This window comes from Hydra vulgaris, chromosome 15 (assembly GCF_038396675.1).
Source record: "Hydra vulgaris chromosome 15, alternate assembly HydraT2T_AEP".
In the NCBI taxonomy this organism is placed as follows: Eukaryota; Metazoa; Cnidaria; class Hydrozoa; order Anthoathecata; family Hydridae; genus Hydra; species Hydra vulgaris.
Genome location: NC_088934.1, coordinates 51116589 through 51144576, shown reverse-complemented (window position 1 = coordinate 51144576; position 27988 = coordinate 51116589). Strand labels below are relative to the sequence as shown.

At 27.6% G+C, this 27988-nt stretch overlaps 2 protein-coding genes across 4 annotated transcripts; one reads left to right on the top strand and one right to left on the bottom strand.

Moving 5' to 3' along the window:
• The first annotated feature begins 1769 nt into the window (after nt 1-1769).
• On the top strand, nt 1770-27988 carry LOC136091277 (caspase-3-like). Of its 3 annotated transcripts, XM_065818621.1 has the most exons (3): nt 1833-1880; nt 2168-2261; nt 26826-27988. In XM_065818621.1, the coding sequence occupies exon 3, from the start codon at nt 26871-26873 to the stop codon at nt 27900-27902; it is 1032 nt and encodes a 343-aa protein (XP_065674693.1). In that variant the 5' UTR covers nt 1833-1880; nt 2168-2261; nt 26826-26870; the 3' UTR covers nt 27903-27988. The 3 variants fall into 3 exon arrangements, with proteins under 3 accessions (XP_065674691.1, XP_065674693.1, XP_065674692.1); XM_065818619.1 differs by lacking the exon at nt 2168-2261 and having other exon boundaries at nt 1770-1880; XM_065818620.1 differs by lacking the exons at nt 1833-1880; nt 2168-2261 and adding an exon at nt 2742-2898.
• On the bottom strand, nt 15712-22913 carry LOC136092438 (uncharacterized). Its single transcript, XM_065820679.1, has 3 exons — nt 22819-22913; nt 19300-19776; nt 15712-16434 (listed from the first exon to the last, which is right to left on the bottom strand). Exons 1-3 carry the CDS (start codon nt 22911-22913, stop codon nt 15966-15968), a joined length of 1041 nt encoding a protein of 346 aa, XP_065676751.1. The 3' UTR covers nt 15712-15965.

Below are 27988 nucleotides of genomic sequence, written 5' to 3'. Positions count from 1 at the left end.
GTGATAATTGGATGGTTTCAAACCCAAGACCAATGACCATTTATGATATTGTTTCAATAGTTCGAAAACCGTATACAAAAGCTTTCTCACCATCTAATATACAGACAGGATTTAGAGTAGCTGGCATTGAGCCATTCAATTCTGAAATTTTCAAAGATGACGAATATTTACCATCATCAGTTACAGATAGAGCTGCTACAGATACAGTTACTATCACTCCTGTCAACAACATGGAATCTGAAATGATACCAGCACATGTTAATCACATAGATTCTGAAATAACTATAGTAAATATTGAAACAAGTATTTTAAACAAAGTGTCAACAAGTGTTGCTTCTATAATCTCACCTGAGGTTTTAAAACCTTACCCAAAAGCATCTGCCAGAAAAAAAAATGTTAAAAGTAGGCAGTTAAAAACTTGACTGATACTCCTGTCAGAAATGAAATTCGTTTGTCAAAAGAAAAGAAAATTTTGTAGCAAACCAAAAATCAACAAAAGTCTCCACAAAAGATAAGAAAGAAACTAAGAATTACTTGCTTAGGAATAAAAAACAATGTAAACCAAAAGCTGCTTCACAACTTGACTTTCACAAATGATGAAATTTTCTTAATCAAAATATTGTACTTTTAACAAGTTTTGTAAACTTAAAAGTTGTATTCTTATTTCAGTCTTTATATTTCAGTTCTTATAAATTTCAAGTTGTTGTAAAGTTTTAAACGTATATAAAGCGGGTAGCTTATAGCTGCTGTGATTTATACATTTTTTAATTAAAAATTAGACTAGTGGGTTTAACTGCTATATTTAAAAAATAATTAAAAAATTTAGATGTATTATATGTTATACAATATTACCCTTTGACTAAATTATTTACAAGATTTAGCTATAGAAGTGTTAAACGTTTAGATAATATTACGCATATAAGATCAATGTGCCCCAAGTCGGAGATCATAGTACCCCATAGTTTGGGGTACATTGATCTTTTGAGAGGGTTGTTTAAAAGTTAAAATTATTCATGTTTATCATTTTTTTAAATCAAAATATTTATATATTCCAAAAGCCAGATAGTTCTACATGTGTTTCGTAGTTATAAAGTTTTTACATCTCTTTCAGGTTCTATTTTCAAAACACTGCTACGGCGATCAATGCGCCCCCATCTCCCCTACTAGTCAAATGCACTTTCGCGTTGCTCTGTGAAAAGACCGTTGTGTCTTCTTGGGGCACCTAAATAGCAAAATAAAAATAAAAAAATATATAAAACATTTAATTAACTAATCAATTGTTTTTTATTTTTTTAAAAAAATGTTTTATATTTTCTTAAAAAAATATTTTATATTTTTTAAGAAAAATGTTTTATATTTTTTTTAAAAAAGTTTTATATTTTCCTAAATTTTGTTTTACATTTTATTAAAAAATGTTTTACACTTTTTTAAAAGATGTTTTACACTTTTTTAAAAAATGTTTTACACTTTTTTAAAAAATGTTTTACACTTTTTTAAAAAATGTTTTACACTTTTTTAAAAAATGTTTTACACTTTTTTAAAAAATGTTTTACACTTTTTTAAAAAATGGTTTCACATTCTCTTAAAAAATGTTTTATATTTTTTGAAAAATTGATTTATACTTTCTTAAAATTTGTTTTATATTTTCTTAAAAAACGTTTTATTTTTTCTTAAAAACATTTTTTTTTTTTTTAAAAAAAAAACTTTTTATATTTTCTTAAAAAACGTTTCATATTTTCTTAAAAAACTTTTCATATTTTCTTGACAAACTTTTTAGATTTCGCATAAACAGTATGTATTCATTTTACTTCTTCAGGACAAGTTAATAATGTGCCAATAATATTTTTTTCAAGAATGTAGCTATGAATATTGTCATTTTAGTAAGTTCATTTTATTTCACTTTCTCATTAAAGTATTTGTTTCATAATTGAGAGTGTTTTTTTATTGATGCTCTAAATTTTTTAATTCATTTTAACTTTTTTAAAGCTTCAAAGCTAATTTTTTGCAATACAAAAACCTTGCATATACAGTGTCAAAAGATCATGCAAGTTTAGTAGCAAAAAAATATGTTAAACTTTGATAATTTGAATGATTTAATTCTGTTATAGCTGTAATTGAGTTACTATTTGTTTTAAACAGATCACAATTTTACAGACCTCAATTTTAGAGATCTCATTTTTAAAGACCTCATCTTTACAGACCTCAATTTTTGTAGAAACATTTGGACATCAAAGACTTTTGTCCTAACCAAAGTGAAGGAAGTAAGTTTATGTGTTTGTTTTGCAAGAAACAATGTATACATACGTCGTTTCTTGTGAAAGGAATTTCAACATATTTAGATAAAAATTTTTGTCTTTTACCTGCTCCGGTCTTATCATAACTAAAAAAAAATGTTGTAAGTGATTATCATAAAAGCAACAAAATTAATATATAATTAAAAAATATGTTTGCTAATATTTAAGAGTCTAAAGAATTGGTAGTTAAATTATAGGATTCTGATATATTTACGGAGATATTGTATATTATAAATGGCCATTTGAAAAGCTCCGTAACATTTTAAACCGTTTAAACAATTGTGCTTTTGACATAAGATATACTTTGTAAAAAGGTTTATATCTTAAAACATCTCAAACAAAGAGTATCCAAAAAACAACTGGTGAATGACATTTTGTCTCGTTCAGTTCAAAATTTTATTGATTATGATAACAAATATTGACAGACCTCAGTTGTGTAGACTTATTTTACTTCATACTTGACATTTGATGAAATAAAATATCAATATAAGATAAAAATAAGTTTGCCAACTGGTTAAAAAATCAGTAGCATAATAAAACTTAAGAAGTAATTATTTTTATGTAATAAAAGAGCTTAACTTTTCACTATTTCTTTTTGCAACAGGTAATTTATGTTATTACAAAGTATTTTGTAGTTAAACTCAAAAAGTATTAGTTGTTTGTCATAAAAAGTTGTAACGGAACAGAAAGTACAATTTAACAGAAATACAACGTAACAGAAATTAACGATCACACACTTTTTTTTTCACGCACTGTTAGAAATTATTAAAAGAAAAATCTTGACACACGTTCTCTTTAGAACGTGTGTCTTTAGAAAAACATTGCAATGAACTCTGTAATTATGCTTTAAATTAACAAAACAGCTTTAAACAGTGACTTTCTGTCAAGCATTTCTTCACAAAAAAATTAATAAAGGACATTTTCTGGTTCAAAAATGCTCTAAATTTAAAATTAAACACCGAAGACAAAAAGTGCGTTTCTTGTACAAACAAAAAAAAAAAAAAAAAAGGTCGAACGTCTATTTTAAAAACCCCCAAGTTTGCAGAAATATTTGCTTGCGCTAGACTCGTTCTTTACCATTATGGAAGGTGCATGGAATAAACGTTAGCCAAAAAATCAATTGATATCAACACTCACAACACTGTTATTACCGTCAACAGCGACAAATAATGACACCTAATAGTACAAACAACTTGCAGATACTTTAGACTTTAAGACAAGTTTTAACAATTATTTCACATTTTTAAAAGCTTTTTGTTATTAAATAATAAGAATGACTTTTTTTATCATATCTTTGTTTTTGATTAAATCTATTAATCGAACAAAAAGCTGGGATTTATTAATTCTGATTTATAAAAAAATCATTCTGACTAATTAGCCTTTAATAAGTTTTAATATAGACAAATGTTTTGGCATGTACGTGTAACATTGAAAGTTTTTGCAATAAAAGTATTAGGCATGGTATTAAAACAAATTACCTTATTGTATTAAATACAAAATGATAAAGTGAAGGAATTACTTCAGAGCAGTCTGATATTTGTATTGTCTTTTAAGTAATACACCACAAAATTGTTTTTATTTATATATACATTATGCATCTATAACAATGTACCATATGTTTGCCGATGGAAAAATCAAAAAAAAAAAAAAAAAAAATCGTGATAACCATTCTAAAAGTTAGAATGGTTTTACTTTATATTTGACAAAAACATATATGCGACAAACACTTAAAAAATAAAATTTCAAAAAAAAGTTTATAATAAATCAACTACTGCTAAAAAAATACATTGCTTCTTTATTAATGCTGAATATCAAATACTCTTTATGAATTCAAATTCATTTGAGTTTTATTTTTAAAAAATATGTAAAAGTTATGAAGGAATCTAAATCTAGTTAAATGGCGAGTCACTTTTTATAGTCAAAAAACTAACAAAGAGACTAGATTTGATAAATGTAACGTTAATGTTATAAAATCAGTTATATAAATCAAAATTAATTACATATTCAATTCAATATCGTGGTTCTACCTTGTGGATAAAGGTTTCCTAAGATTGTAAAGACAAACAAATACTATTATAAAACAGGTTCAAACATGAGTGTGATTTATTATTAATAATATTTCTCAATAGCATAGTTAATAAAAATTATCACAGAGATTTTTGCAATCATACTATATTAGTTAACTATTTGATTGACGCTATTAGTTATCATATTTATCAAATGACGCTAAGTTATCATATATATTTTAAACATCATAAACTGTTTTGAAACCACTAAACCGTAAGGTAACATGTGTATTATAACATTTTTATGTTGCTAAAGAAATTTTTGCAGTAACGCATTTTTCTTAAATACTTGATGATGGACCATTTAAAGTTGATGATAAAACTTGCGAAGGGATGACACCACTTTACTTGATTTATCTTAAACTTATTTATTAAATATTGATGTTCGGTTCTAGTTCTGCTGGCTTTTAGACTTTCTATTTTTAGAGTTTAAAAACGTTCTTAATGTTATTTGAGCTTGAGATTTGGTAGAGGTTTTGCTTGTAAGCATGGATACTTGTAGCATGCTTTAGACGAAATTGAGTAGTCATTTAGTTTTTTGTCAAAAATGCAATTTTTTATTTTATCAATTAGTAGGTTTATATCTATTGAACGCTTTAGCAAAGTCAAGGGAAACAAATGAAGCATAAAATCCAGTTAGCCATTGTTACATCTCTTGTTAGATTGATGTCAAGATTAATGATGAAGTTTATTTTTGTAAAATTTTTGTTTCTCTACATAACTGTTTTGTAGTTAAAAGCCTATTTTTTCGATTATAGATTTTTAAGTGGGGAATTTTTTTTTAACTTTATTATTTCTTTTGATTTTTGAATACATTCAGTAAAAAAAAAAAAAAACAAATTTTTTGATTAGATGACTTTGAAGCTATTTTTTGAAGAGTTGTGCTTTTTTTCTTTTTTCGATAATTTGTTGTGTCGTGGTTGCTGTGGATTTCCTGTCTATGCTTGGTTTGTTGAGTTCGGTGATCTTTAGTTTCAACAGATACGGATATTTTCTGCATCTGGATTTCACACCATATGGGTTCTATTGTTGAGTTATTCAATTGTTCAAAATGTATTTCTAGTACTGGAATATCTTTTTTTATGTAAATCACTTCACCTTCACTCTTTTTATTATTTGGTTTTAAATTTAATGAATTTAGTTAGAAATTCAAAAGTGAAAGTGAGAGTGAAAGGAATTTTTATATAATCCTTATTCAGTTATAAATATGATATGGTTCTCTTAAGCTAACATTACTCGAAGATCTTTCCTTTTGCTTTGTATTGAGGTTACATATGAGTAATAACATTTACAGTATTTTAACATCTTTACTTCTAATTTTTGTAAGCAATGTTTAAAACAGTTTTAATTTTAATTTGTTTAAGTTCACCTGAGGGGATTTAACAGTAGTATTTCTTGCGGTTGTGTTTATTTGCAATGTTACGCCACGTTATTTTTACCGATTCCAAGAGAAGTGCAACATTTCTGGTGTTTCTGATTTTCATTTTTTCATTTTTGAAAAGATAGTCATTTTCATTTTAATTAATCTTAAATTTTGTTTCAACATATTATGTATATATATATGGTATTATGTATATATATATATATATATATATACAGTATCGGACAAAACATGGTGGACAAACTCAAATTTAGAACAAAAGTTGATCAAAAGCTAAAAAATACTAGTAAAACAATTGAACATATTATTTTTTATGTAGTTTATTATGTTGTTAACAAAGTTTAAAACTTTTGAATCATACTAAAAATCACAAAAAAGTTTTATAAAACATTTTCCCTAACAAACTACATTTTTCTTTGGACAAAACAAGGTGGACATTCAAAAAATCGATTGAAAATTCAAAAAATTTCAAAAAGTAAGTTTTTATTTTCCAAAAAACTTCAAAAATTAATTTAATATTTGATATGACTACCTTTACTTTTAATTACTGCTTTCATTCTTTGAGGCATAGACTCAATTAACGAGTCAACAATTCTCATATCAATCTCTTGCCAGGCCTTCTCAATTTGTTCAAATAACTCTTCACTAGTCTTCACATTTGCATGCTCAATCTTATTGTCAAATGTTTCCTAGAAATTTTCTATGGGATTTAAGTTAGGGCTTTGTGCAGGCCACTCCATTATGGTGATGCTCTTGTCCTTGAACCATTGTTTTACAATTTTTGACGTATGTTTGGATCATTGTCCTGTTAAAAAAAATCCATTTTAGGGGCATTTTCTATTCAGCATGTGGTAACATTACATCTTCCATTATATCTTTGTAAACAAAACGGTCCCTAATCCTATTAATTTTATGAATAGAACCAGTTCCTAGTGCTGAGAAACATCCCCAAACCATAGCAGACGTTCCATGCTTAATACTCTTATTGGTATATTTAGTATTGAATCTGGTGTTCTTTTGTCTTTAGACTCGCTTTTTGACGTCGCTTCCAAAAAGGTTTTACTTTGATTCATAACTAAAAAGTATGTTTTTCCACTGGTCTACAGTCCAATTTTGGTGTGCGTTGGCAAACGCAAGTCTTAGCTTTCTATTTTTAAAAGAATATAGTGGTTTCTTGTCAGGCATTCGAGAACAACTTTGCTTCGTTAGCTCATCGTCGCACAGTGCGATTAGAGATTTGTAGTTCAAGTTTTTTGGTTATTTTTGTGGATGATAAAAATAGATTTTTTTTAAGCTTTTTAACAATTATTCGATCTAGTCTTTGTGATGTTTTTCTCGGACGTCCGCCCCTATGGTTTATTTTATAGCAGTCACGAAATCCAAATAATTTGACAGTTTTGCTTACAGTCGATTTAGCTATATTATGTTTTCTATAAATTTCAGCTTGACGTTTTTAAAATCTTTTATAATATTTTCACGTAAAACACTTCCTAATTTGTCGTAAGCCATTTTAAGTTGCAATATGCGTAATATATCACGAGATAAGTTTATTTTTAATTAAATTGAAAAAATAATCGGTCAGACGTTCCAAAATCTATTTTATTCATTTAGAGTAATGTTATGATAAAAGTGAAAACAAAAGAAAACGGTAAATTGAATAAAGACAATGAAATCTTATAAAAAAAGTATCGTTTTGATTTGTCCACCTTGTTTTGTCCAAGGAAAAATTTAGTTTGTTGAGAAAAATGTGTTATAATTTTTTTTTTTTGATTCTTATTATAATTCAAACGTTTTAAATTTTGTTAAGAACATAATAAACTATTTAAAATTTAATATGTACAATTGTTTTACTAGTTTATTTTAGTTTTTGATCAACTTTTGTTCTAAATTTGAGTTTGTCCACCATGTTTTGTCCGATACTGTATATATATATATATATATATATATATATATATATATATATATATATATATATATATATATATATATATATATATATATATATATATATATATATATATATATATATTTATGCTATTTCGCGGACACATATATATATATATATACATATGTACATATATATATATATATATATATACATATGTACATATATATATATATACATATGTACATATATATATATATATATATACATATGTACATATATATATATATACATATGTACATATATATATATATATATATATATATATATATATATATATATATATATATATATATTTATATAAGGGTGTTTCTTGTTTTTAGTTAAAATTTTGTTTTTTTGTTTTTCAGTAGACCACCTACTGAAATGGTTCATTTTGGTGAGAAAATAAATGTGTAAAAATTTCAAGGGGAAAAATACATTTTTACTAGACGCAACCAGTCATTGAAATTGAAGGCATATTTTACTATGCGCTCTAAGTCATTAATATAGGAAAAAGTCCTAAAACTGATAGAGACTGGTTATAATTACTCATTTACTTGGTACAAATTTATTTACTAATTACATGCATTAAAAACATCTATTTTCCTTCATTGCATTTCAACTTGATTATTAAAAGACAGCAATAAAGATGCTTTTTTACTTTGATTGTAGGTTTATTCAAGACAATAGTTACTGTACTAAGATTAATTGCTCATGAGAGTTGTCTTTTTTCCATCAGGATATTTCTATCTATATTTTTAAACAACTAACAACAGGAACTGCTTTTGCTCTTCGTTATTTGTATGTGGTCTATTATATTCGTCCATTAGTGCTACGCAATGTTCTGCAATGTCGTTGACAGCCTTCATGCTTCGAACAGTTGACTTTACAGTCTTGAACTCATCATCATGTTTCCATTCGCTCACACTGTTTTGAAGAAAGTGTGATGAAAGTCCTGTAATGCTGAAAAATCTTCGTGAATTAAACGTGGCAAAGTCCTGTAGTTTCTTTTCTTAGATATTTTTGCAGCCCACAGTAGCCCGTTTCATAGGTATCTAATCTGAAACATTGTTCAATGATTGAACCATCTTGACATTCGTCTCAGGGTGATCCTCATCATCAAAAAAAGCTAAAGCAACATGTTCCTCTGATAGGTACCAGAGATACCCTTGTAACTTCTTCACAGGAATTTTCGAGATCTCAGGATGCTAGTTCTTGTAGGCATCCAAGTTTTTCAAGAGCTGCAGCTCACGTCTAGGAGCTGAGGTTGCTTCAGGAGATCTGTACCAGGCTGGAATGTACAATCGAACCGTGAAAATGCAAATATCCCTTAATCCCTTCTCCTCTCTTTTTGTCAATCTGAATTGGTCTCTAAACATCCAAATCTTCAACGCATAAATGCTTTTCGTCATCCAGCGAGCAGGATGTAGACCGGCAGAAGCTCCAAATGAAATGCCCATCAAAGGTTTTCCTCCCAAAAGAATAATAGACTCCAAAAGATCTCGGTAGTCGTCACAAGGTTGAAAGATTTGTAGTTGATCTTTGCAAAAGCCGATTCTTTCATCAGTGAGATCAGTAAGAACCTTTGAAGCGTTCTTTGATTAGTATGAATGATTTTGATTGTAACGTACTAGGTTTACTATACGTACTAGGTGTTGCTAATCACAATGTATTTGCAAAATAGCATATATATATATATATATATGTATATATATATATATATATATATATATATATATATATATATATATATATATATGTATATATATATATATATATATATATATATATATATATATATAGAGATGTATTCAGTGTCGGACATATAGAGTGCAACAAAATAATTCTATTTTTGTGTCTTTATATAAAAGTGCTGCATTTTTTCAATTTAGAGAAATAACAATGTAACTGTTTAGAGACAAAGTTCTTTAAGTTTTATTCATCACAAAGTTCATCATTTGTACACGAAAATTAATAAATTAATCAAAAGTATTACAAAAAAGTTGATTTCTTCTGGAAAAAACAAGTGCAACTTGACAAAATGTTGACCAAACTGTATTTCGCTATCAATATTTCGTGGCGAATCTTTTGTTGTCGATCACAGCCTTGCATTTTTGAGGCATAGATTCGATCAGGTGATCAATAAAACTTTGTAGAATCGCTGCCTAGGCCTTTTGGATTTGTTCAAACAGTTGATCCTTATTACGAACACCTTCACGAGTAATTCTGCGGTTGACGATCTCCCACAGATTCTCTTTTGAGTTGAGATCCGGAGATTGAGGCGGCCAATTCATCACCGATAGGTGGTTGTCCTGAAACCACTGCTTGACTACTTTTGCAGTGTGTTTCGGATCGTTGTCTTGCTGAAAAACCCATTTTATTGGCATATTCCATTCAGCATGAGGTAACATCATTCAGGATATTTTTATACATGAAACGGTCCATTTTTCCATTGTTTCGATGTATTGGACCTAGACCGTTAGCAGAAAAACACCCCCAGACCATTACATTGCCTCCACCATGCTTCACGGTCTTATGGCAGTAACGTAAATCGATGCGTTTTCCAGTCGGTAGACGTACACGGCAAATGCCATTGCTTCCAATGATGCTGACCTTCGATTCATCACTAAACAGGACAGTTCGCCGTTTCTGCACATTCGAGTCAGTATGAGATGTAGCAAACAGGAGTCTTTTCTTCTGGATTTTTAGTGAAATCAGCGGTTTTTTTGCAGGGCGTCGAGAAAACAATCCTGCTTCAACAGCACGTCGTCTGATTGTCCGGTCTGATACAGGCAGCTCTAATTGCTTTTGTATCTCGACTGATGATATCCAGGGATCCTTCTTGACGAATCTGACGATCATAGAATCCTCTCTAGAGGTGGTGGAACGCGGTCTCCCACCTTTGTTATCTGCTCCCAACTTCCCCGTAGAACGATATTTAGAAGTCTTGATACGGTCCATTTATTCACGCGATATTTATCACAAATACTTTTTTGTGACATTCCTCTTACGTAATCGCCAATAATTTTCTTTCTTAGCTCCAATTTAAGACTGTCGGGAGCCATTTTTGCACATGAAGTCATAGAAATAATAAATATAAATAATCACGCTTCTCAAGGCTTACCGTGTTTTATTTACCTTGTGATGATTCAATAATGCTCTGTGGAACACAACGTCTTGGTTGGATGTGGATTGTATTGATGTAATGAAACACTTGTTGTATTTCACTTCTTGTATTGATGTTCTTTGATAAAATTCTTTGATAAAACTCACTTCGATAAACTGTCTTGATAATACTGACTGATTGACTTCCATATACTGACTGAATTACATGTCGATTTACAAGTCTCTTATATAGTAAAATGAATCTGTGTGAACCTTTTATGGAAGATTCTAGATGCTTCCTTTCAATGTTTCTGGAAGCTTCTGGATGCGTCTGGATGCTTCTGAATGTTTCTGGATATTTCTGGATGCTACTGGATGCATCCAGATGCTTCTTCTGGAAACTTCTGGAAGCTTCTGCATACTTCTGGAAACTTCTGGAAACTTCTGGATACTTTCTTTAATTATCAAAAAACTTTGGTGACGTTGTCACGTCCGCTGCAAAATGTCACTTGTCCGCTGCAATATGTCACTTGTCAACGAAATTCTGCCTGTGTGTTGTCACCTGTCAGCTTATTGCTCTGAGTCTGGAGTTATGGCATGCTATTACTCCAGACTCCTGAACTGTTTGGCTGTAGTAGTATAGTTCGTTTTGTTTTTAAGACATGTATAATTAGGAACACTTTTTAGCATTGCTCGATGTTGGTTGAAAATGTTTTGTCCAATACTGTATATGTATATATATATATATATATATGTATATGTATATATGTCTATTTTTATGCATATATTGAAATATAAAAAGTAAAAACATAAATTTATTAAATAAAATAAATTATAAAGAGCCGTGTGTAATGAATTGTATTTATAATCGTATAACAATTGAATCGATGTATTCAAAAACGTTTTAAGTCATAAAAACTATTTTCAAGTCAGGCAACTTTAACTATGTATAACACATTTATATGTATCACAAATTTCGATATATTTTTTAACAAATCTTATATTTTAAGATGTCAAATAGCATCCAGATTTTTTTTTTGAATTTATTAAAGTAATAATTTTGGATTTAATAAGTTTTTTCTTGTTCACCGAAAAAATGGTTTTTATGACTTAGAATGTTTTTGTATACATCGATTCAGTTGTTACTTTTAAAGGTTTCAAATATGAATCTCACTTTTAAAATAAAATATACATGGCTTTGCTTTTTTAAATTGATTTTCTGATAAAATTTTGGTCTTATAGGAAATTATATCAAATTAATTTTATTTTTAGAAAGTGCTTTAGGAATGTCAATTTTGTTTTAGTTTTTGCATTTTTATTTTTCTAATTTTTTTATTTGAGTTTAAAACAAAATGAGTGTAGTAGTAACGGTGTAGAAAACAGCCTAATTGAATTAATTAGAAAAGAAACTTTTTTGATTAATAAAAAATAGAGAATTATACTGAATTTGTGAAAAAAGAAATGGTATTAAAAATCTAAAAAGCAGAATAAAATGGAAGTTAACAGAAATTGACTAAATTGAAATAATTAAAAATTGAATAATGTCAAAAAATAAATGAATAATTACGATTCAATTTTTTTATTTTTTATTTATTGACTGCCTGCCTAAACCAAAAATTTATTCGATGTATGTGCACTTTATGTATGATACGATACTTTATTATTTTTATTATAATTTATTTCGACAAAACAATATATTCTGATACTACATATTACAAAGTTTTAATTACATTTGTCGACTTATTTGTCGACTTCTTATTGTTTAAAAGTGGACAAATAAATCGATAGTCTTATTTTTTAAAACTCGTATCCACACTTCAAACACTACAAATTTAAATTTAAAAAAGGGATTTTAGTTTTTAAATTTTGTATACAGATATCTGGGAATTTAAAAAACGCAAATAACAATGGTTTAGATTACATTGACAAATCCTATAGAATAAGAAGTTTTATTTTAGAAAAATATTTAAATTGATATTTACACTCTATTTTTACTGATAATATTTATTATTTATATTATCATATTTTTTCGATATTGCTTTTTTTTGATTTTTTTTTACCTAATATTTATTTCTTCTTTTGGATAACCTAGGGTACAAAAAAAAAAATTAAAATTTGCATAGACATTAGCGAGTTGAAAAATCAAAACTCTAAAAAATTTTAGCCTTAGTAATAGCTACAATTTGTTAATTTATATATTATATGAAAAATATTCTAAACAGTTATACAATTATATTATCTTACAATAATAAAGCCAAAGTATGTCCTACAAACAAAATGTTTTCTTTTCATGTGTTCTCGCTATAAAATCTTGAATCAACTTAATGTAACGTTTATCCCAATCATTTAAAACTTCAAACTATTTTGTACAAGTGAAAACTTAAAATGATTTAGAGATACTTAAAGTCATTTTTCTCGCTGTTGATTTTTAGAAGAAAAAAAAAGATAACATGGCTCATTAACAAAATTATCAAAAAATGTCGTTTTGGCAATAGTTGTCTTGTTTTAACAACCATGTCTTCCCTGTCTGAAACTACAAAAGACATGAATTTGTTGAGGATGCATTTTTAAAATAAATAGTTTTGAGAAAAATAATGTTATTTTTAATATAAATAAATAGAGACACAATAGCAAACTAGAAGAAATGAAGTGTGACTATAAGGCTTTTTTGGAAAAACTTTTCCAAACTTGTTCGTTTAAGTCATTCAAAATATACTTTTAAGTCATTCAAAATTTGAAGCTAAATAGGTTTTTTTTAAAATCTTAAAAGTTTTTAATTCATTAGGAAGAGCCTAAATATTCGTATAAAACAGAAAGTATTTTAAATTAGTGCTTTAAAATACTTTCTGTATTTTAAAGCACTGCTTTAAATACAAAAAGTATTTTAAAGCAGTGTTTCTAATAAGCACTAGTTTCTCTAAATCAGTTAGGTGATAGTTCTGTGTAATGTGCAGCAACAGCAGGTACAGGCACTCTTTATAAAACTAGCTTTATGTCGAGCTTTTAGTCGCTCAAAAATTGAAGTGCGCCCCCAAAATACAAAACAAAAACTGGCAGACACACTTGACTTTTCTTTTATAAAAAGTCTTTACTCTCTAGTACTTAATACAAGAAAAGGGGGGAATAAAATGGGGGATAGGAATTTTAGCCCAGACTTTAAAAACAATGGGGTAGAAAAGAATGGGGATTTTAATAAAAGGGAGAGAGAGGGAATTTTTTTTAGGTCACAATATTAGTATTTTTGATTTAAAAAAGTTGGGTTTAAAAATCCGAAATGATATTTCAAACAAAACACGCTTAGAATTATTTAATTCTAGCGTGGCATGAGGTCAATTGCATTTTGAGCATCTGTTTTATTATAACTTTAATAGGATTTAATATGCTGATATAAATTTTATACTTTGGTGAGAAATAAACTAAAAGCTCATTTTCGACAAATTGAGGTTTAATAGGTCAGCTATTGTTATAGCCTGTTTACACCAAGAGTTTTTGTTTTTGTCAGTGAAAGAAACAAATATTTTCTTATTTTTAAAGCCGCTATTGCCTGATTTTTTTTTTATATTAGTTTTCAGATATAAGGTTATTGTTTACAACAAGTAAAAATTAGTTAATAGGGGAATGGGGGTTTAATTAAGCTTTGAATGGGTAGAAAATTTTTACAAAAATTAATAAAAGTTGTCTCCCTACTATTAAGGACTTGAGAAAAACCTGTTGTGATGCAGAATTCGTTTGTTTTAAGTGCAGGTTTGTGCAAATGAGTAAGAAGCTTTATGACCATCGCCGTATCATCAGCCATTTCAAGCATACTGAGAATATTCAATCACAACATTCTTTAAGTTTGTTTGTTTTTCAATCTATTTCTTACATAATTTCTAGTTTGCAGGGTAGCACGGAATTGTTTTACTTTCTCTTGACAATTCTATAACAAGCTTCACCCTTCTCAATAGGTTACCTCACATTGAGCTGCTACAATTTCCAATCAAAACCATTACTTCTAACTCTATCAGCAAAATAATTCTCCAGAAAACAGACGTCTGAGTACTATTGCTAGAAACCATTGCAAAAAGCCTTTGTTTAACGCCAAGACCTTCTATTCTCAGGTCATGAAATCTCGTATTTTATCTTAAAAATAAGGCTCTCCTGGCTTCTGGAGAATCTTGAACAGTAACAATAATAAGAGAAAATTTGTTATTTCACCTCCCTTGAACGATTCAATTTTTTTATCTACTTATCAGTAAATAAACACTTTTATTTATTTACTGACTACAAGTTTTTACCTAAATATAAAATTAGAAACAAATTACTTCACTGAAGTAATTTGTTTCTAATTTTATATTTAGTTTATATTTACTGAAGTCTTCAGTAAATGATTTAATAAATCTTGTTTTGAAAGTTAATAATAAATATTTATCAAAAAAGTTCGGCTAGAAATATATCAACCAAAATCATACTATATCAATATCAGCATTAATGCAAAAAAATGTATGTATAATAATGTTCAATAAAAATAACAGATCTTTTTTTCCATATGGAAGATTGAATAGTAGAGTAACTAAGAAATCCGCAGAAAGTTATCACTTAGTTAAGCGCAGTGCGCGTAATAAAACGGGGGTATTTCTAAAAATTTTTATTTATTTATTTATTTATTTCGTCATTAAAAAGAAATAAGCTTTTACAATGTTTTTACAACATAAAAATATAACATTAAAGTTTCGACCGGAGCCGGCAGAAGACATGGTCTTATCATCCAGCCTCGTTAATATAACTAAAAAATTCAGCCGATAAAAATGAAAAAGGAAAGTAGAAACTAAAGAGAAAACTGATTTAACAATCAATTTACTATTTGCAGAAAAAAAAGAAAAAGAAAAAAAAAAAAAATTTTTAATTATTTTTTAAAATTATTATTATTTTTAATTTTCTATTTTATTCTACTTTTATTTTTATTATACACGCACACACACACACACACATACATGCAAATATAAGTCCGTTCATATATACATACAAAACCAAATAAATTCTGTTTTATATTCCATCTACAAATGGCGTAAGTTATAATAAATATTGCATTTACAAATTGCGTTATTATTATAATATAGAATAATATCAAACATGTTTTTAAGTACCATACAATATAATTAACATGTTGCGTCAATTTATTAGATATTAATTAAATAACATTATCAAAATTTTTAATAAAAAGATAGTAATTGCTTTGTATCAAAATCAAATAAGTGTTGTTTTGTTGCACGTTTAAATTGTTGAGTTGAGGTTAAAGTTTTTATATTACTCGTTAAAACTAAGTTCCATAACCGCGGCCCTCGGCAAGATATCGAAAAATCAGCTTGTTTTAATAATGTTTTAGGTATAATAAAGTTATTTATTGAGTATTTAGTTTCGTATTTGTGGTTTAAAGAAAAAAAGTAAGTTTGGAAAATGCTTGGTAGCATACCATTTTTAAACTTGAACATAAAAATAAGTATATTAAGAATATTTATTTCATAGACATTAGGCACTCCAAGTTCTCTTAGTAGTGGTCTGGCACTAGCGTATTTATTTGCATTTAATATCAAGCGACTTGCTCGTTTTTGTATTTTGTAGATTGTATTTAACTTTGAAGGATAAGTACTTGCCCAGATAACGTTGCAGTAGCTGATGTAGCTATGAATAAATGCAAAATAAATATTTTTTAAACAATTTGCGTTCAGGAGATGTTTTGTTTTATACATAATACCAATAATTTTAGATATTTTATTTTCTATTACTTTGATATGATTACTCCAGCTAATATGTTCATTAAGAATTACGCCTAAAAACTTGATTGAGTATTCTCGTTTAAGTTTTGTTTTATCAATTAGTAAATCAGGTAGTTTTAAGGGGAGGGTTTCAGATTTTGATAATTTTGTAAAAAGAATATATTTACTTTTTTCGACATTTAAAGAGAGTTTGTTAGCCTTAAACCATTCGTTCAGGTTCTCAAGTTCTTGATTAACAGTGTTAAATAATAGGCTAATGTTTGTGTGGCTAAAGAATACTTGCGTATCATCAGCAAAAAGGACAAAGTTAAGTATTTTAGAAGATAAGTAGATATCGTTAATGTAAACGAGGAATAACAATGGACCAAGAATTGACCCTTGTGGGACCCCACAAGTAATGTTTTTAAGTCGTGTTACAGTGTTGTCATATGATAAAGCTTGTTTCCGATTATTAAGGTAAGAGCGAAACCATTTTAAATTGTTATTTCTTATTCCATAATTATACAGTTTATAAAGAAGAATCTCATGGTCAACTGTGTCAAACGCTTTTGAAAGATCGAGAAAAACCCCAAGAGTGTATTTATTGTTGTCAAACCCATTTAAAATTTCGTTGACAAGTTTGGCTATAGCGTGTTCTGTTGAATGGTGTTTTTGAAAACCATATTGGTTATTATTAAGCAGGTGGTGGTTTAACAGGTAGTTGTAAAGCCTATTGTGCATTATGCGCTCTAATATTTTTGAAATGCAAGATAAAATAGAAATAGGCCTGTAGTTAGAAGCTATAGAATCATCTCCGCTTTTAAATATAGGAACAACTTTTGCTAGCTTTAGCTGATCAGGGAATACCCCATTTTTTAAAGACAGATTACAGATATGCAGAAGGGGATATTCAATAATATCGTAGACATTTTTTACAACGTTCACGCTAATGTCATCTAGACCTGGACTTTTGTTTTGTTGTAAGGTATTAAATGCTTTTTTAAGCTCATCCGGAATTATATCAAGCTCGTTCATAACTGACGTTTTTTTTTCTAAATACGATTTATAACATTTTTTTCCAGGAGTTATTTTATTAGCTAGTTTTTCCCCAATTTTTATGAAATAATTATTAAATTTCTCTGCAATATCTATTGCCTTATTGGCTACTGTATCATTCTCATCTGTTTTTAAGTATTGCGGGAATACTTTTGTGGCATCTTTTTTTTTCCCTGTTACCTCTTTAATTACGCCCCATGTTTTTTTTGTGTTACCGCTATAGTTTTCTAATAAATTGCAATAATAGTTTTTTTTTGAATGCTTTTTTAATTTTTCAAATAGATTTTTGTATTGTTTATATATTTTTTCGTTTTTATAAGTCTTTTTTTTCAAAAACTTTTCATAAAGCTTTTGTTTTTTTTTTGAAGATTTGATAAGACCTTTTGTCATCCAAGGACTTTTAAGGTTTTTGAGTTTAGTTAACTGTTCAAGCTTCGGAAACGCTTTTTCGTACAAACTTGCAAAAGTGAGTTTAAAAATATTGTAAGCTGTGTTAGTATCTTTGCAATTAACAACCTGATCCCAGTTTTCCATTGCTAAGTTACTGCGGAACTTTGTTAAATTTGTTTGATTTATTTGCCTTTTTGTTATAATCATTGTTTTGTTTTCTTTTTTGTTGTTGAAATTGTTAAGTAGAAAAAATATTGGAAAATGGTCACTTATGTCAGATTTTATTATTCCGCTTTGAATGTTAAATTTTATAGTATTATTTGTAAATATGTTATCGATGAGGGTAGCGGTTTGGAGAGTTACTCGAGTCGGCTTATTTATTAAGGGTACTACGCCGTGCTGTAAGAGATTATTTAAAAAGCATTTGACATTGCTATTAGTTTTTATTTTTAAAAGATCCAAATTAGTATCTCCCATTATATATAAGCGCTTATTTTTAGCCAGTTTTAGGTACAGATTTATATGTTTTTTAAAAGATTTTATATTGCCATCTGGCGGCCTATATAAGCCACTTATATACGCATTTGCTTTATTTTGGTTTGTTAATTCAACCGTGAAAAGTTCACAGTTTGCGTTCAGTATGCTGAGGCTTTCTACTTTTTTAAAGTGTATTGTATTATGTATGTAGAAACATATTCCTCCGCCAGTACCTCTACTACGAGTTTGATGGAGAGCTTTATATCCTTGTAATTGAAAATTTGAGTTTATGGTATTTTCGTCTTTGCACCATGTTTCTAAAAGGCATATTACCGTAAATTCGTGACTTATGTCTTTTAGCATATCTTTAAAGTTTTCAAAGTTTTTACTCATGCTGCGTATATTTAATGTCAGCGCTGAAAATGTATTTTGTGACGCATTTATAAAACAAGATAATTCTTCGATGCTGTAGTAATTAGACTTAAATGAGTTGTTTTCAAAAAAATTTTTGTCCGGGTCGTTGTTATTGTTCAGAAGAAGAGTGTTTTCTTTATCAAAAATTTCAAAATATTTTGTTTCCGTCATTGCCATAATAAAAAATTTAACAGTTTAAAAACCTACACGCATACATATACATACACACACATATATACATATATATACACACATACACATATACACACATATATATATATATACATATACATATATACACATACATATATACATATATACACACACACACATACCCATACACATATACATATATATATATATATATATATATATATATATACGCTAAGATATAAATATCGGAAATAAGTGTTATTTTTTTTGGATATTATTTAATTTAATAATTTTGTCATACCTTAAACCAACATTTTCACCATTATTGCGTCTTTCTTTTACTTCAGCCAGGAGTCTTTTCCTAATATTGACAGTCTCATGGGAAAAATCTTCGTTTATATAAGTCTTTGTACCTTTTAGTCTATATGACTCTTTTAGAATTTTCGTTTTATCATTGTATCTTAACAACTTCATTATAACTGTTCTAGAGGATCCTTCTTTTCTGACTCCGTTTCGATGAGCTCGTTCGATTTCTATTTCATTTAGTCCCAATTTATTTACTAAAAATAATTTAACTTTCTCCTCAGTTTCATTCCATGTTTCTTTCACACTTTCTGGTAATCCGTCTATTCTTAAATTATTTCTTCTCGATCTATCTTCAAACTTTCTTAGCTTTTCATTTATATTTTGCGTTGTAATGTTTTCCTTTTTGCGTTGTAATGTTTTCCTTTTTGCGTTGTAATGTTTTCCTTTTGCGTTGTAATGTTTTCCTAAATCACTTTAAAGAAAACAAAAAACCCACCCTATATAATTTATTTTTTTTAATCAAAAAGTTATGTACATAACAAATAAATAGCTGCAGAACCTATTTTCACGTGATTCCAGATGAACTATCTTAATTTACTGGTATTTACACAAAATTGAATCATTTAAAATAGAATAACTTTTCAGTTCAAGAGGAAGCTGTCGGCATCACATAAATAAATGTTCTACGTTCTTTTCTGAAAAATAATACATCAATATATATATATATATATATATATATATATATATATATATATATATATATATATATATATATATATATATATATATATATATATATATATATATGTATATAATTAGTTTTCATGGGTGGGTTTTTATTCTTCGACACCTACATAAAATCATTTCCTTTGTATTTTGAACGAAGTTTTTCAATATCAAACCGAAAGTTTTTTTTTCCGTGATAAAAAATCACGTGACTAAACTCCCTAATTCTGAACAAATTTGAATAAATTTTTTTTATCAACAAAAACAAAAACTCTAATGAAATTTAAGTGTTTTATTTAATTAAGAGATTGTATATAAACTACGCAACGCAAAAGTTGTTTAAAAAATATAAGTATAAGGTAGGAGATCAAATTGTTTTTTGGCACAGCGATTTTTGCGGGACTTTTTGGGGTTGTGTAGTTAATTTAATTAATTTTTTTTAGGTTTAAATGCGGAACTTTTTAGGTTGTGTACTTAGTTTAATGACTTTTTAGGTTGTGTACTTAGTTTAATTAATGACACTCCGAGGGAAATATTTTAATCCTTTGTCTTATGTCTATAAGTTTAATTTCGCGTTATGTAATTTATGGACGATCCTTAAGTATAATAGTTTCAAACAAAAAATTTTGTTTCATAAGAGATTTTGCTTTTGTTTTTTAAAAAAATTTGCGTTATGTTATTTATGGACAATCCTTTTTACGCAATTAAACTTTATTGGTCAGGTAATTTATAATTACTTAAGCAATCAAATTTAATTACATTAAAGGGATAGTCCGTAAATTACGTAACGCAAACTTTCACAATAAACAAAACAAAAAAGATTCAAAGTTTTCCTTGCAGTGTCTTAATTCAATTAAAAAACTTAATTAACACATAAAGATTAATAAAAATGCAGCGTAAATAAAATTTAACATCTCCTTCATCTGTTTTTTAAATATATTTGAGTTTTTTTTTAAATATACTTGAGCTTTTTTAAATATATTTCAGTTTTTTTAAATATATTTCAGTTTTTTTAAATATATTTGAGTTTTTAAATATATTTGCGTGTAAATTATTATTTAGAGCGTTGAGTAATCTACGGACGATCCCAAATATTTTTAATTTGAAAATGCTATGAGAGGATTTATAGATTTGTGATATTATAAATTGCTTAATTACACCTTCTTTAACTTAAAGTTGAAAAATTACTGAAAGCTATTTATACATTATGATAATAATAATAAAGCTATTTATACATTGGGATAATGATTTATAAATATGAAATATAATAAAGCTATTTAAACATAATGATAATGATTTCACTTTTCCAGACTTGTTTGAAACACCCTACTACATGCAATTACAGCTCATCTATAAGGTACATTAACGCTAAACTTTTAAATAGAAGTACGAATTCTAGGTTTTCTTGCACGGAGATTTTTAAAGTAATACAGCACTTTATGTTCAATATCTTTGTGTAAGTGAGATAATGATCTTCTATTTTTGATATCTATACCTTTATTTTATACTTCTAAGTTAAATTTAGCGTGACTTACTTTATAGATGACCCTATATATATTTGAACAGAAATTTATTAATTAATGAAATACTAATTTAATTTTTTTCTTTTGCCCATTTAACCAAAAAATTTTGGATATTATCCTCAAAGTTTATAGTTTTCAATCAAGGATTTTTAAAATCAATTGAATATCGTAGTTGTGAATTTGAAATCCGTGACGCTTCTAGCCATTTGTATTTTTTATTTTATTTTTTTTTTTAGTATTTTTTTGTTTGTTTTTTTTTAAATATATTTCTTTGTTCATATAAAAATAAAAATAAAAATACAATTACAATGAAAATTTTAATTTACACAAAGAATATATATAAAACAGAAAGGAGCTGAAAGAGGATACAGATGACAGGTGTCACCACAATCTTTTCATAGAGCCCCTTTACAATAACGTTTAAAGCACCCATGACTTTAGTGAATTTATAATAAAATAGTTTTTCTGAAAAATACTATCTGAAGAATTTTCGTTAAAACTCATGTATGCATACATACACATATATACATATACACATAAACACACACACATATATACAAACATACTTACATATACGTCAGAAATTAGGGAAATGCAATTTCATTTGTTGCTTAAAAATAAAATGCTTTTCAAATTTTTTATATTGCTATTTTACAATTAATTCCATAATGACGGGCATCGGCTAATAATTGAAGATTTTGATTTTATTCTGCTCAAGTGATAGGAATGGTTGGTATTTGATAAAAACAGAATTCTTTCGTGAAAATGCAGAAGAAAAAACATCAGAAAACACATTTCGATGCAAATTATTCTTATATTTATACATAAATATATATACTTAAAGCGAATTAAGCTTTAATAAATTTAGAATATTCATGTGTTTCATCACTGGGAAAAGGTTTTATAATCTTTTTAAATAGTAAACTACATTACATGCGTGGTTTTTCAAGCTCTAAAATCTTATTAATTAAGTTTGGTATGTGTTAGCTCAAATAAAATTATCGTAAGAGATGGCAATGAACAAGACTGAAGCAAATCATTTTGCGTAATTTATAATAAAGAAAGGCCCTAGATTAATATAGAGCACTTTTGCAGAAGATATTTTTGATTTAATGAGACTAATATGTTTTTTCCATGATTATCGTCAAATATTACTCCCAAAAACGTTGTATGATTCACTCGATTTACTTGTTGATTGTCTAATTTTATTAAAGAGAATAAAAAACTTTTTTTTGTAAATTAATAATAGCATTTTACCTATAAACCATTTGTTAAAACTTTCTAGTTCAGTGTTCATTGTTTCAAACAACACTTTTCCATTAAAGTTGTTGTAGAATAAGTTTGTATCGTCTGCATACATAATTAACAATATTTTATGAAATGCAATATCAAGATCTATTCACTTCTGCAGGACAATAAAACTATTTTCTATTATAAAGATAACTTTTAACCCAATTATATATGAAGCCTTTAATGTCGCAATGCTGTAAATTTGAATGTAGAATTCCGTGATCAACAGTATCGAATGCCTTAGAGAGATCGATTAAATACACCTAGTACTTGTTTCCCTATTAAAGTATAGATACTTTGTTGAAAAGTTCAATAGTAGCATGTCCCTTAGAGCAGCATATACAAAATCGAAATTGATTTTTGTATAAAGGCGTATTTAATGTCATGTAATCGTAAATTCTATTAAAAATTACCCTTTCAAATATTTTTAAAAGTTGGGTGAATTTTGGCTAAGTTTAATTTATAAGGAAATATACTATTCTCAAATGAAAATGCTATTAAATAAAATAATCGCTTACTTATACTATCCAAAACATAGTTAACTACTTTACTGATAATGTTGTCATATCCAAATGACTTGTTACGCTTTAATTCTCACAGTGCTCACAGTGCAGTTAATCTCGTGTTTATTTATTTTTTAATTAAATATGCTAGTCGTGGTTTCTCTCCCAAATATTTGTAAAACACTTTTATTGACTGAACAATGTTAGATACAAGAGAGGCGCCTGCATTAACAAAATATTTGTTTAATTCTTGACATATATATTTTTCACTTGTTATAGTTTTTTTGTTCATAATTACTTTTTATGGTAAACAAGATTTTTTTTTTCTATATTCGAGTTACCATATTTATAATAGATCAAATTTTCTTGATGTCAAACTTTTGTTTATCCAACTGGTTAGAATAGTACCTAATTTAAGTTTGCTTCAAGTTATTTTGAAAAGACTTTATATATGTTTTGTATGCATTTTCGTCATTTTCTATTTTAGGAATTAGAAATTTTATAGAAAGCCTTTGTTTTCTTTTCGATGATTATATCAAATTATCTGTCATTCATGGGTTTTCAAGTTGTTTGTATTTTATTTCAGAAATTCATTTTAGGCAGACATTGTCATAAACATTTATGTTTAAAGTGTTCAAAAAAATGTCAAACGCTTTATTGGGGTCTGCAGAGAAAGAGACATTATCCCATCGCTCTTCTTAAAGTTTCTTTTCAAGTTTATCCAGGCTTGTAAAACAAAGATTTTTTACAGTAACAAATATTTTTTTATTGCCGTCGTTAGATAAAACGCTGTGAGCAATATGATAGATTGGAAAATGATCACAGTTATCTGTAATAAAAACACCTGATTCAAAATGATCTGAAAAGTTAGTAGTTAAAATATTATCAATTGCGGACGAAGTAGTTGTAATATGCATAGACTTAAAAATGGTAGATATAATGTTTAAATTCATAGAATAACTTAGAGAAGTTTTTTATATTTACAATATTTTCATAACGCCATCCATCCATTTTGAAATCACTGGCGGAAAAAGTTTGCTTGGTCTGAATACTCATTTGGGATATAATGAATCTAAGGTTATTATGAAAGTAAATTTGCTTACAGAATGGCGGTCGATAATGCGACGAGATTAAAAAAGGCTCAACATTTTTATTTAGAATTTCAGCTCATTAAGTTTTAATATGTTTGTTTGCTTTACAAAAAGTCTTTTTTGTTTTAAATACAAACTTGTAAACAATATAGGTGCAACGCCGCCTCTTATGATTTTATCTCTATTAAAGTTTTCAGATTTATAGTATGAAGTCTATTGATTTGATTAAAATTTATCAAATAAAATAATAATATAAGTAAAATAAAAAATAAAAACAAGACAAATAAATTTAATTTTATTTTTCTTTGTTTCTCGTCTTATATTGTTTGTATTGCTTATATCAGAGTATTGCATATACTCGGCATTTCTCTGACAACCAGTCAGTTGTAAAAAAATGCCGTGCATAACATTTGCATATTTTACTTGACTTGCACGCATTTTTGTTTGTGCAACTAAGTTTTTACGGAGTCTTATAGTTTATTTACTATAGTCTTCATTAATGAAGATATTTTTCCGCTTAAGATTTCTTGCCCAAGCCAGCATGTTTTGTTTTTTCTGCCAGTTTAATAATTTGCAAATATTTGTCCTCGGCTTGTTTTCAATTTTTCCAGCCCAATGGGCTCTTTTATAATTATTGGTTCATTTATTTGAAGGTTAACTTTAGCAAGCTTTTTTAGTTTTATTAAAACATCATGGTATGTCTCATTGGGTTCCTTTTCGCCCAAACAATTCGCAAATTGTTTTGGCAATTGCAATCTTCCAGTTCGACAGTTTTTCTTTTATTCTTGGTCAAATCACTGACTAATTTTCCTTGAAAAGACTTTTTTCCAATTAATAAAGTTTCAATTAGTCCATTGTTTTGTTAACTTTGATTATCTTTTTCTCAAGTTGATTACCGTTAAAACTTAAGCCAGGTTGAAGGTCTTCAACATCTTTTTTTAAGCTTTCAAATTTTTCTTAGAAGCATCTTTAAGTTTCTTTATGGCTCTTTAAAAATGTGTCAGATTGAATAGACATCAATTCCCTTAGCATTCCCATAGTAACAACCCTTTCATTCTCCATAGCAGTGGCATATAATTAAAAAATAAAGAAATTCAAATATATAATTATCTCTAACGTTCTTCGTTTACGATTGCGCTCTGTCCAATGTTTAAAACATTGCACCACAGCTGATTAGAATATTTTCTCTTTTTGTTTTGTTCTATTACCTCTTTTCCGTTGTTTTTATGCCTCTCACACTTTTTAAATTTTATCTAAATTTATAACGTTTTTAGCAATTTTTACATAATAAAAGTTAAATTTGTGAACTTTTTAATTATTTCATTTAATAGATTTTGATGTATTCTGCATATTTTAAGCAAGTTTTTTATTATAAAATATGTTATTGATTTATTATTTACTATGCATTATTCATCTTTGACAGCAAGATAATTGAAAACCGGGGCGGTTCCAGGATTTTTTGGATTTTGGGATATCTAACTTCCAGACATGGAGCAAACCCCAAATATTTCTATGTCTTTACTTATGTGAAACAATTGTTTCACATAAGTTTAAAGTTGTTTATACGTTATTACCATATTAAATTTGTGACCCTTTCAAATTGAGGGGGTTGTAAATTAAGGTAATATCTTTAAAACGCTTAATTGTTATACTATGCAACCTAAAATTATCGATAAATATAAGTCTAGTTAAGAATAGTGAAAAAAATATTTTATAAACTTGTTGTTCTCGCGCTTGGAGCAGGGGGCAAAAGTTTTTTTGTTGCATGGCTCTTATCATCGCAGTTTTTCACAAATCATATATGTTTGACAAAAGTATAAATATTTAAATGTTAAGAGTTTACTCCATGTTGTGAAATTTTTTCAAACAGCATAAACTGTTGGATCCACCCCTGACGAAAAGTTAACGATTCTGTATTTTTTATTTATAAACCTAAAAATTTGATTTGAATAATGCATTGCATTGTTATTTAAGTTAAGTTTTTAGATTTATAAATAATAAAGAAGCAACACAGAATTGCTAACTTCTATTCATCTTGCTGTTAAGAATGACTGAATAAAATACTAAAAATAATAAATGAACAATAAATTTAATTACGAAAATTTATAATAATTTTTATTGTATTAATAATTATTGTTAAGCTGCAATAATGCAGCTTAAAAAATGTTATTTATTAATATAACTTAACTAACTATTTAACTTCGTACTTTAAATGCATTCCAATAATTGTATTGCACTTAAAATAAAAAAACTCGCAAACATTATTTGGAGGTGAATGAATAAAATTAACTATAACTATATTAACTGTGCTAATTAAATTAATATTATTTCTTTAGTAAATAATTACATAAATCTCTTACACTTAATTAACTCTTTCACTCTTTATAGGTTCTAAGACTTGATACATTACATCGAATAACAGAAGGAAACAAAATGGGTAATCTGAATAACATTAAAAAGAGATGCAATGACACTTTGAATGACACTGAGTCTTTAGATGTTATTGATGCAAATCCAAACAAGCTTAAAACGACATCGACTCAAAGTAAAGAACGTGTTTCAAATACCCAAGAAATATCGGAAGTCTTAAGTAGACATAAAACGTACGATTTTAAAAAGAATTACGATGATAAAATAATATTTTCGCACACACAATATTTTCCCAATGAGCCAAGAATCGATTTATCGAAGGTTGATTTCAAGTTTAACTCTGATAACTTTTATAATACCAACACTTTTCCAAGAGGAACTTTAACAATAATAAATGTAAAAAATTTTATGAAATCTTCTGAAATGTATAAATACCCTAGAGATGGTACAGATGTTGATGCAGATAATTTATGTGATCTTTTCCTAAAATTAGGTTTTAAAATAGATAGATTTGATAATCCCAAATTAACTGATGTATTAGAAGGACTGGAGAAGGCAGCAAATGAAAATTATTCATCAATGAGTTGTTGTGTGGTGGCAGTACTAACACATGGAAAGGAGGGGGAACTCTATTCCATAGACGAAGCTTTAAGTATAAGGAAACTAACAAATATTTTTTGCACTGAAGCGTTAGCTAATAAACCAAAATTTTTTTTAATTCAAGCTTGTCGAGGAGGAGAAAATATGGAATCATTAAAAAAGGTTAACAGACGAGGATTCAAAAAAAGACAAAAAAAGACAAACAAAGCGAACATACTGGAGGTACCTGATGAAATCGATTTTTTGTACGCCTATTCAACAGTTCTAGGTTATAATTCATGGCGAAATTTAAAGGAAGGTTCGTATTTTATTCAAGATGTTGTTAATGCTTTTAAAAAAAACACCCATAAAATGGACGTTGTTCGACTTTTAACACGCGTGAACGAAGAACTGAGCGAACACTCATTTGAAAAAGATAATAAAAAACAAATCGGATCAATATCCTCTCATTTACGAAAAGATTTGTTTTTACCACCAATTAATGGACCTATATAACCCTTATAAGATAATTTTAAAAAGAATTTACAAAAAAGTCTTGTTTTTGTATATTGTAGAAAACTGAAATATAACAGAAACTCAAA